General features: G+C 40.8%; 1 protein-coding gene across 1 annotated transcript; it reads right to left on the bottom strand.

The window, feature by feature from the left end:
• Positions 1–1,598: 1,598 nt before the first annotated feature.
• On the bottom strand, positions 1,599–10,353 carry LOC128602390 (uncharacterized). The gene is made up of 11 exons (XM_053616155.1): positions 9,813–10,353; positions 9,293–9,411; positions 9,047–9,186; positions 5,442–5,559; positions 4,737–5,336; positions 4,022–4,173; positions 3,798–3,921; positions 3,066–3,725; positions 2,830–2,975; positions 2,587–2,710; positions 1,599–2,478 (listed from the first exon to the last, which is right to left on the bottom strand). Exons 2-11 carry the CDS (start codon positions 9,378–9,380, stop codon positions 2,090–2,092), a joined length of 2,541 nt encoding a protein of 846 aa, XP_053472130.1. The 5' UTR covers positions 9,381–9,411; positions 9,813–10,353; the 3' UTR covers positions 1,599–2,089.
• Positions 10,354–11,344: the final 991 nt, after the last annotated feature.

Here is an 11,344-nt window from a genome sequence, read left to right as displayed (position 1 = left end):
GAATCCCTAAACATGTCACAAATATCAGTGTCGATATGTTTCACGTGTTTTCATGGACGGGTTTTCCTTTAAATTGCTATAGTATGGATTTCAACATGAAGTTTGAGTTGAGCTGCACTAGAAAGCCTATGAATCCATCTCCATGGTATCAACGCTGTGTGTATTCATCATCGTCATCGTACAGTAAAGCTGCTCATGCCTAACTTCCGTTGTTAAGCTCCATTTGGCTGCAGCTGTTTTTGATCTCTTCTGAGTGGGGTTTAAATGTATGTTTACATATTATTGTCGCTGAAAATGTGGTGCTTTACAGGCAGTAATGTGTCAGATTTGCAGCTGTGGTTATGAAATGAAGTGCTCAGTTCCTGGATCACTGCTGTGGGTGACCGTTGGCAATCGTTGCCAAAAACAAAAACGAGTTCTATAAGCTTTAATTTTTGTTGGTGTGTACTGTACTTATCATCAGCACTGATCACCAGAACATCATTGTGACCATTTCAGATGATGCCATACATCTCGAGAGGGTCATATTTCATTTTGTTGAAATGATCCTAGCTTGTAATTATGTGCTAATGGAATAATCTCCTTCTCCAACGTGGTTTAAATACGCACACAGTTTTTGTGTTTTTAGTCTGCAACAATATATTCAGGGTTACACTGGCATGGACTTTGCCAACATCAGTTTCTTCAACAATGGCCTTAAATCATTTCCATCTTCACGCCGTCCATCTCCGAGTGCAGTCACGGGTCTCGTATCGCCGTCGCTCTGTCCGAGAGCTTGAGATGTATTAATGGATATGTATTTCTAAAGTTGAAACAAATACTAGTTCATGCCAATATTTTAAAAAAAAATTCAAAAAAAAGTACTTTTAATTTGAAGCCTACGATATGTACGATCGTTTTATAACCGTTCTACACAAAGAGATGTATGGAAAGTTGCGACAAGTTATTTTGTTATTACAGTAACGTTGGGAATTGTGTGATATGATACAGATGATTCTGAATAAAAACTTTTTAAAACAAAAAGAAATTGTCTTAGAAGTTTGTTTGGGACAATCTACACAGATACTGTGTCCCAATGAACAGTTGCTGAAGGAAAGGGCATGATTTAGGAGCACTGTAGCCTATTTAACCTGCTAGCTAAGAGCCTGCTAACTCATTAGTAATCAATCCTTTCAAGCCACTCAATTCTCCATCACTGAACACTTCATAACCTCAGTTCCATACAAGGATGCCATTCGGTTTTGTCAAGCACACAAACACACCTATGGAAGTATAATAGTGCCAAATGTCCTCGAAGCATAATGGCATGTTGAATTACATAAATTGAATAAAAACACATCGCAACAACAATACTTGAATTTTTTTTTGAGGTTGAAAAATTAACGTGTTGAAATATTATCTGACTTATAATGAAGCTGGTATTTTAACAACTGAATATTTCGGAGCTGTATTTCAGGAGGGTGAATGTGTGTGCATTGTATTTTGAATGCTGGAATTTTTTCTTCAATCAAACTATACAAACCCAATGAATCGCAGAGGAAACTAATTCAAGTATTGACATTGCTGTGGTGGTTTTTTTTTTCTTCAATTTGTGTCAAATTGCTGGTCAGAAAAATTCAAGGGTTGTTATTGCGATATGTTTTTATTCAATTTATGTAATTCAACATGCCATTTTGCCTTGAGGACTATTATACTTCCAAACACACCAAAGTTTGCTCAGCTACTGGGAAATAACGGACACGCTCATTCTGTCTGTAGAGTATTTAAGCTGTAAAAACGAACAAATTACACAACTCGATAGCTTCCAGCAGCAAGTAAATACAGGGAGTGTTTTTCTGTGGGCGTTAAGGCACGTAGCAGACGGTGTCGCAGACGGTGTCACACACAGGCCCATAGGCTGCCGGAGTCGCTCTTTAAAAGGTAACTCTCAAGGCATGCACAGTTTCATCAGACGTGATGGAGTACGTGGAAGACTTCAGTTTTCACAGCAAGTCCACTTCACATTTCAGGCAGCAGAGGGCGCTTAAATTCCAAAATGTCTTTGTTTTAACATTCTCCACCGGCTGATTCTTGTCCTTCTTTTTTGTCTTTACGAAGACTTATATGTGGCACTATAAATCCTTATTTCTTCCAGCTCTGCTAGTAGTGTGGTATGGAAAGTGTTCTGAAAGTTTTCTAAGAAAGTCAGGTCAGATGGATATCGTATCTTATTGGCCCAGATGAGAGTTGTGCCACGTTGACAGAAATGATGCATGGTGGCTAGAAGCTCATCTAGGAAGGTATGGTGGTAAACCACATCAGCTGCCAACACATAGTCATAGTGGTATAAGGAGCGAGGGAAGGTTTTCTCTAACTCGTAACCCCAGGATAATTCTTTCACTTCGGGTTCATGTCTGCGCAGCCACCTGGTATTCCGATTGAGGTTATACCTCAGATTACTCAAGATTTCTGGCAGATCAGTGGCTGTTAATTTGGCACCTACAGACACAATTTAACGCTATCAAACACAATCAGATGTGTTCATTTGATTCATTCATGAATATGTAGAATAAACGTATACAACTGTACAAGCAAAGTAAGACCTACCGAGCAAAGTTATGACAATCGAGAGTAGCCCGGTCCCTGCTCCAATCTCCAGAACTGTTTTATCAAGCAGATTCATTTGCTGCCTCCCATCTGGTGTTTCCAGGAATTTACAGAGAGCAATCGCCTGCAAAAATGACACAATGGTCCTAAATCACTTTTCGATTGAGGAATCGGAATAAGTAAATAGTAACTAAGTCGATCGTTACTTTGTTCAGCTGTCCATCGTTCTCAATCGACACTCACCGCAGGCCAAATCATGGCACCGTAAGAATCGAATGACTCCTCTATGATGATTTTGTGTCCCATAAAGTAGTGAATCTCTTTACCAGGTAAGTAGGAAAGCTTGGATTCCCAAATCCTCTGACAAGGTAACTGTTCATGTGATTCGTCTGAGGACGGAGCCAAAATCAAGCAATCGATCGATAAACCTAGCGTAACAAATTGACGTAAATCTTTAATACTGATCTACTGTATATTACCTGTAGAGGATGACCCGGATTCACTGTGAACCTGGGACTCTTCCCATTTCCCAGATCTTCCATACTCCCTGTCATTTTCTCCAGGATATTCTTCTTGCTCATCCTCCACTTTCTGTTGATGTATAACAACCTCATTTTTGTTGATATCTACCTTTCTGCCTTTGCAGTTTTGTGTCTTTTCTCGTGCTGAATTCTCCTCCTCGGTATAGTTCCGTGCCGTCTGACGCTCTTCCGTCTCTTCTTCTCTGCTCATTGTCTTCGTCAGATCATCTTTGTTGTCTGTAGCTCTGTGAGTTGCTAAGTAAATCCTCACCCCATCCAGCTCTGCTAGCATGGTGGTATGGAAAGCTTTATCGAAGTCCTCAATGAAGACCCGGTCAGATGGGCAACACACTTTAATGGCCCAGATCAGATTTGTGCCCGGTTGGCAGAAATGTCTCATGGTAACCAATCGCTCAGCGAAGCAGTCGTGGTGGTAGCGCGCCTCAGCTGCCAGCACGTAATCATACTGACACTTGGAATGAGGGAAGCTTTGCTCGAAGTCACAGGTTAGCGCTATCACTTGTGGTTCGTGCCTTTGACGACCTCTCGTATTCCTATGCAAGTTACTTCTTAGATTCTCCAAGCTCTCTGGGTGGTCCGTAGCTGTTACTCTGGCACCTACAAGCCAGATTTATTACTTAGTACTGATTCGTGATAATGTTCTTATCAAACTTATATTGTGAAACCTACCCAACAATGTAGCTACTGTTGACAGCAATCCAGTGTCTGCACACAGCTCTAGTACAGTTCGGTCAAGGAGAACGATCTGCTCTTGTCCTGCTGGTGTTTCTAGGAATTTGCATAAAGCCACCGCCTGGACAAGAAAGTGCAACACTAAGGATCTGAGCTTTTGTCAGTTAACGTAAGTTAGCTTTCACATACGATGACTTTATGTGATTATGGAGACTGCTTACCGCCGGACACGTGATCTCACCAGTGGGTATCTCAATGCAGATTTTGTGGCCAAAAAAGTTGTAAATGTCTTTTACTAGTTTATCGTCTGTGCTGGGTGTACAGGATCTCTGGAAGACCAGTCGGTCATTCCTCTCGGAGTCACGTGATCCTGCTGAAAATATACAACATTAGGTTTTTGGAAAGATCATGGGCAGTAAGAACTTAAAATACGGTCTTAGACAAAAAGGTCCACGGAGAGACTAGGAAGCAGTACCTTCAAGATTCCGCGATTTTGCGTTCGCAGAGATTAACGCAAAATCAAGAAAACTCCGCAACACTCGTAGGAGCTTACGATTTTTCAAAATTATCGCAGATTTTCCGCAGATTTGGGCCAAGACATCATCACAACACGCATTCCATCGAAGCCCTCTACGATTTAGGTGCTTCGAACATGAGTACAGCTAAAAGCTCTCATTTCCCAACAAACATGACTGCCAAAGACAATTTCGTGCAACAGAAATTTTGCCAATTCAAGTAGATTTCCTTAAAAAAAAGCTCCAAAAAATGCTGCAAAATCAAGCATTTATGGACGCAACAATCACAAAAAAACTGAGTGGAATCCTGTACGGACTGAAGAAGGGACCTTTTTGCAGCAATCATGTTGTAAGCAGATTTTGTCAGTGTCTGATATCTGGAGAGACACAGCAGAGTTCGGAATGGCCTTCAAATATTTACCTTCTTTGCACTTGACTTCACAATTCTCTTCAGTTTCTTCTCCTGTTCCATTGACATTCCTTTGCTTTGTATCTCTGTCTAATTCCTCCAGTTCATCCACATTAGCATATTGACCTTGCTTCTTGCTGATATCTCCGGAGTTGCACTCTTCCGACTCCTTTTCCTGCTTCACCGCATCCTCTAACAGCATCACTGGAAAATTAGTTTCTACCTCAGCATCTTTTGTGGTTGCAGAGTAAATTTTGATCTCACCCATATCTGCAAGTAACGTGGTGTTAAAGCTCTTCGTAAAGTTCTCCGTAAACACCAGATCAGACGCAAAGCGGATCTTATTGGCCCAGATCAGGGTTGTGCCTGGGTGGCAGAAATGGCGCATGGTTGCTAACAGCTCATCTAAGAAGTCATGATGATAGACCACATCTGCGGCCAAAACGTAGTCGTATCGATAAACATTCCGAGGAAAGGTTTCTTCCAGGTCATAACCCCATGACAGCGCTGCCACCTGTGGTGTATATCTGCAGTGCCCCCGTGTGGTTCTGTGCAAGTTAAATCGCAGGTTTCCCAGGACTTCAGGAAGGTCACTAGCAGTTACCAAAGCACCTGTAGAACACGTAACATTATCATGGTTTAAAGCACGCAAACGTTTATGCCAAATCATATTCATTTACAGCCATATTGAATCTGTATGCAAAGGATATAACTCACCCAATAGGCTGGCCACAATGGATACCAAGCCAGTTCCTGCTCCAAGCTCTAAGACTGCTTTGTCTTGCAGATTAATCGTTCTTCGATTAGAATCCAGATACTCACAAAGTGCGAGTCCCTACTTGTTTGAAAAGAATTAGAAGGAAGTATTATTAAAATATAGCAGTGGTATTCAGTCACAGGACTCGGGAAAGTTAACATGTGACTGGCTAATAGCACAGGCTAATACTTACAGTGGTGGAAATAAGTATACTTTTTTCAGTAAATACATTTCCAATGATGTTATTCACATGAAATTTTTTACCAGACATCAGTATTAACTCCAGAAATCTGGAAATATAAAGAATTCACAATGTTAAATTCCATAAATAACCTTGCCTTGGAGAACTGCTTTTTCTTAATGTGTTCAATGCTTTTTTCCCGTGTCACTCCACTTTATTACACATAACTTTATTTATGGACTTTAATGTTGTGAATTCTTTATATTTGTGGATTTCTTGAGTTAATACTGATGTCTGGTGAAAATTTCATGTGAATAGCCTCACTGGAAATATATTTACTGAACAAAATGTTGATGTGTTCAATACTTATTTCCCCCACTGTATAATATACTAGTGCAGTTTGGATTTTTTTCTTTCCTGACCTATGACAATCTACAATTTCAAACATATCTTGTGATTAAAAATATTGCCACAATGGATCTAAACTGTTTCTTCAGTTTTTGCATTTTGTTGACATTTTCATCTTGTTCGTTTTCCATACAAGGTAACTCACAACGCATATGCACACCACAGACGGGTAACGAATTACGTTTAATATAAAGAGAAGGTTGCACACATGTAAAATCACTTCCATTACCCAACAGATAGACGGTTGTTGTTGACGGGCACAAATGAGGTAGTTGATATAAAAATAAATGAGAGATTAAATGCCATTAGCACGACTAGGACCATAATAAAAAGTTTCACATGTCTGAAAAAGTTGAGTATTTGCCAGGATTTGGACCCATGGGCATACTGACAACCACACAATGAGAATAATGAAGAAGAGAGAGAAAAAAATGTTGTAAAGATCACAGTTTTAGGATTGCACAATTTATTCGATTCTGGTGCTGGTCAAGTATAAAAAAAATCAACTGTTTCATAGCAACAAAGTTGTTTGAAATTGTTGGAAGAAGGAAGCTGTTACCGAGAGCAGCTCACAAAATGCAGTGCCTGGACTCTATCAAGCATCATTAGAACTGGCGTTGTGTGTTGTTGCCAGATGAAACCAAAATAACTTTTTGGTCATCAGGATGTTTGGCATCAAACGGGGACCGTACATGGTGCCCTCCACTAATATTGGCACCCTTGGTAAATAGCAAGGGTGCCAATATGAGCAAAGAGCTGTGAAAAATTGCCCTTATTGTTTAACCTTTTGACCTCTTTTTCAAAACATTCACAAAACTACTCTGTTCTCATGGATATCAAACAATATAAACACAGGTTTATAAAAAAAAAAAATCATGAAATATAGGTGTGCAACAATTATTGGCACCTCTATGTATTCATATGAGAAAAATAATATATATTTGAAGTATATTTCCATTGATTATTTTATTTTGTAAATACACCTCGGTGACAGGGGTATAAATATGAAGTAAAACATAGGGGAAATTCCTTCAGTCATTCATCACGTGTTATGAAATGTTATGAATCAACCTGGAATTGGACGCGTGTCTATATCGTCTCAACACACAGTGAAGAGGACGGTTCGAGTGGATAAAAAATCTCCAAGTATCACAGCTGGAGATCTGCAGAAGTTAGTTGTGTCTTTGGGTCAGAAAGTCTCCAAAACTACAATCTGAAGTCACCTACATCACCACAAGCTGTTTGGAAGGGTTTCAAGAAAAAAGCCTCTACTCTCATCCAAAAACAAACTCGAGCGTCTTCAGGTTACCAGACACTACTGGAACTTCAAATGGGATCGGGTTCTATGGTCAGATGAAACTGAAATAGAGCTTTTTGGTAATAAACACCAGAGGTGGTTTTGTCACACACAGAGAGGTAGCCATATGGAAAAGTACCTCATGCCCACGGTTAAATATGGTGACGGCTCTTTAATGTTTTGGGGCTGTTCTTCAGCCAGAGGACCTGGACATCTTGTTAGGATACATGGCATCATGGACTCAAATATCAACAGATATTAAATGAAAACCTGACTGCCTCTGCCAGAAAGCTTCAAATGGGCCGTGGTTGGATCTTCCAGCAGGACAATGATCCAAAACATACATCAACACAAAAATGGTTTACTGACCACAAAATCAAGGTCCTGCCATGACCATCCCAGTCCCCTGACTTAAAACCCATAGAAAACCTGTGGGGTGAACTGAAGAGGAGAGTCCACCAGTGTGGACCTCGAAATGTGAAGATCTGGAGAGATTCTGTATGGAGGAACGGTCTCAGATCCCTCGCCATGTATTCTCCAACCTCATCAGGCATTATAGGAGAAGACTCAGAGCTGTTATCTCGGTAAAGGGAGGTAGCATGAAGTATTGACTAAAAGGGTGCCAATAATGGTTGCACACCTATATTTAACAATTTTTTTTTTATATAAACCTGTGTTGTGTTTGCAGTTGTTTGATATCTTTGACAGTATTTCATCTTTGAGTATTTTTGTGAATTTTTTGTACAAGAGATCAAAAGGTTAAACAATAAAGACAATTTTTCACAACCTTCTTTGCTCATATTAACGAAGGGTGCCAATATTAGTGGAGGACACCGTACAAGGAAAATCACCTGATACCCCAGTGTATAATGAAAGTGGATCAGTGATGCTGTTTTCTGGCTGGTGGTTCAGGGGCTCTTGTGAAGATTGATCATATCATGAATTCTGCTGAGTACCAGGATCTTTCAGCCCAAGACCTTGTTGCCTCTGCCAGGAGGTTAAGCACTTTCGACAAGATGATGAGCCAAATATACTTCCACATCAATGCAGAAATGGATAAATGAACATAAAATCTCGGGGCACAAGGCGGGGGACACCCTGGACATCCAACCCAACACAGGGCACACACACACACACACACACACACACACATTCAAACATTATGGACAATTTAGCAATGCCGATTAGCCTGCAACGCATGTCTTTGGGCAGGGGGAAGAAAACCGGAGTACCTGGAGGAAACCACCAAAGCTCGGGAAGAACATGCAAGCTCCGTGCACACAGGGTGGAGGTGGGAATTGAACCTCCAACCCTGGAGATGCGAGGAAAAATGTGCTAACCACTAAGCCACCGTGCCCCCGGAAACACAAAAGCAGTATTATGCAATGACCATCTCAATCTCTGGAGTTGAATTCTACTGAACAAACCTATGAAGGAGCTTAAAACATTCTGCATGAATGACCAAGTGTCTCCAACCTTGTGAAACCTTACAGGAAGAGACTCAGTACTAATTATTCTCTCCAGCGTACAAAAGAAGCACTAGTTTTTGTGTTTGGAAATAAAAACATGTTTAAATAAAACAATATATAAACACTATCCCTGTAGGGTTGAGCTCAAAATATCAAAACGTTCTTGAGGGTATTGAATTTTGTGTATTAAAAGCGACAGTGATGTCTCACCGCGGGCCAGATGATGGCGCCATAAGAATCAAGAGACTCGTAGATCCTGATTTCATGTCCAGCGTAGTAATGAATCTCCTTGCTAACGTTGAAGTAGATGGTTGGCTCCCAGGCTTTCTGACACACCACACCGCTGAGGTCTGACCCATGAGGCAAGAATAGCAAAATGCACTAAATCATTTTTTTTTTAAACAGTTTTACTCCTTGAAACATATTTAATTTCATTACAAGTTCAAATTTACTAACCGTCTTCCTTTCTTTTTTCTGCTTCTGTTTCCTCCTCTGTTTCCGTGCCCACTTCTCTGTCTGTACGCTCGGCTATGATTCTCTCCATGACTACAGCTTTGCACTGCTAGAATGTAATACTGAATTAAGAAAAAGAAACATTATTCACCGCATGCTTTAAATGACTGTAAATTACTGGTTGAAATGTGGCATTTGGTTCATCACTGATCACTGATATGAGTATGAATATAAATAAAACGTCCAAGGAATGTTTAAACCTTGCCGATGGTTATGATGCATGCGAGTTCAACTTATTACAATCTACAAATATTTGATATGTAAATTTGATTTTTGAAGCCATAAATATTTAAACCACACTGTACAATGCTTCCTGTTTGTGAAAAACACACAAAACTCATCATGTAAAGCACTAATGTACTGCATTAAAACCCCTAAACTCTCAAGCAGAAACCGATAGATGTAAATGATACCAACAGGTCAATCCATCCTGTTCCATAGACGTAATCCACGCCACACATACCTTCAGTCAGCAGATTCCCAGACGTCTTCAGGTAATCGTGTCCTAACTGCATTATCAGGCTTCAGCCAGACAGAATTATAGAGGTCCAGCATCATAGCAGACACTCCCAACATTACACGGTGCCCAGATTAAATTTAGAAATAGATACATGAAACAGGCGCTCGCACAAAGATCCGCACAAATGGGAGAGATTTCAAAAAACAGGAGGGGAGGTGGTTCTATTTATGGAAAGTGTTGACTGATATGATCATCATCAGTGCTTGATGAAGTGTGATGGTATGATCAGTTATCTTTTGACATGAGATGTAGATGTAAAGATTAATACAACGTGGATTAAATAGCAGGTGTGATATAACACAAGCAAGCACAGTTGCGATCAAAATGATTCAACCCCCCAGTGCAAGTCAGGTTTATTGTCAAAATGTACAGACTTTCAGCTGTTTGCAATGAACAGATCAAACAGAGGCAATTGAAAGAGTTCAACACGACGAATGCTTCAAGCGGTTTCCCCAAATTCAACTGAACATGCAACTTAAAATGATTTCTCCAGTCTTAAAATGATTCACCCCCCTGAATAAAATCTCTAACAACAGCACAAATATGCTAAACAGGTGTCGTCTCAAGCACACCTGATGCAACTAATCAAGGGCTTCATTAGTTGCAGCAGGTGTGCTTGAGCTGGAACACATGAAATACCTGAACTGGCCAGGGGTAGAAAACACATAAAATACCTGAAATGGCTAGGGGGAGAAAATACCTGGACGAGGCAGAAAAAGGAAGCTATCAACGGCTGCAAGCAGATTTCTGAGATGGCAGGTTGTGAAAAACCCTCGAGCGACTGCGAAAAACCTGCAGCAAGACTTGGTGGTAACAGACACTGAGGTTTCAGTGAGCACTGTAAGGTGTGTACTAAATGCAGAAGGTTTCCAAGCCAGAACTCCAAGACGTTCAACACCACTGACCCAAAGGCGCAAGAAAAGTCTGATCAAAATCATATAAATAAGCCACAGAAGTTTTGGGATTCTGTTCTGTGGAGCGATGAAACAAAACTTTTCTGCAGGAAGAAGAATGAAGAGAACACTCTGTCCACAGTTAAGCATGGTGGTGGCTCGGGGATGCTCTGGGGATGCTTTGCATACTCTGGCACTGGAAACCTGCAGCGTGTGGAAGGCAAGATGGATTCATTGAAGTATCAGGAAATCCTCGGAGAAAACATCATGCCGTCTGTGAGGAAGCTGAAGCTTGGGTTTCACTGGACCTTCCAACAGGACAATGATCCCAAGCATACCTCAAATTCCACCAAGGCTTGGTTGCAGAAGTCCTGGAAGATTCTACAGGGCCATCACAGTCACCTGAGTTGAACCCCATAGAAAATCTCTGGTGGGATTTGAAGGCGGTGGGTGCAGCACGCAAACCCAAGAATATTACTGAACTGGAGCCCATTGCTCATGAGGAATGGGCTGAGATTCCTCAGGAAGCTGGTGTCTGGTTATGCATCTCGTTTGCAGCAGGTCATAACAGTAAAAGGATGA

This window comes from Ictalurus furcatus, chromosome 26 (assembly GCF_023375685.1).
Source record: "Ictalurus furcatus strain D&B chromosome 26, Billie_1.0, whole genome shotgun sequence".
NCBI classification, from domain to species: Eukaryota; Metazoa; Chordata; class Actinopteri; order Siluriformes; family Ictaluridae; genus Ictalurus; species Ictalurus furcatus.
The sequence above is the reverse complement of the archived record's forward strand: the minus strand, read 5'-3'. Positions and strand labels throughout refer to the sequence as shown.

Bases quoted from the DNA above. Each gene is read 5' to 3' on its own strand.
- LOC128602390 (XM_053616155.1), bottom strand. From the start codon at position 9,380: ATGGAGAGAATCATAGCCGAGCGTACAGACAGAGAAGTGGGCACGGAA. The intron at 2,976-3,065 runs GTAATATACAGT...CTCCGTCCTCAG, and splicing joins ATCCGGGTCATCCTCTACAG to ACGAATCACATGAACAGTTA. The intron at 2,711-2,829 runs GTGAGTGTCGAT...TCATTTTTGCAG, and splicing joins GTGCCATGATTTGGCCTGCG to GCGATTGCTCTCTGTAAATT.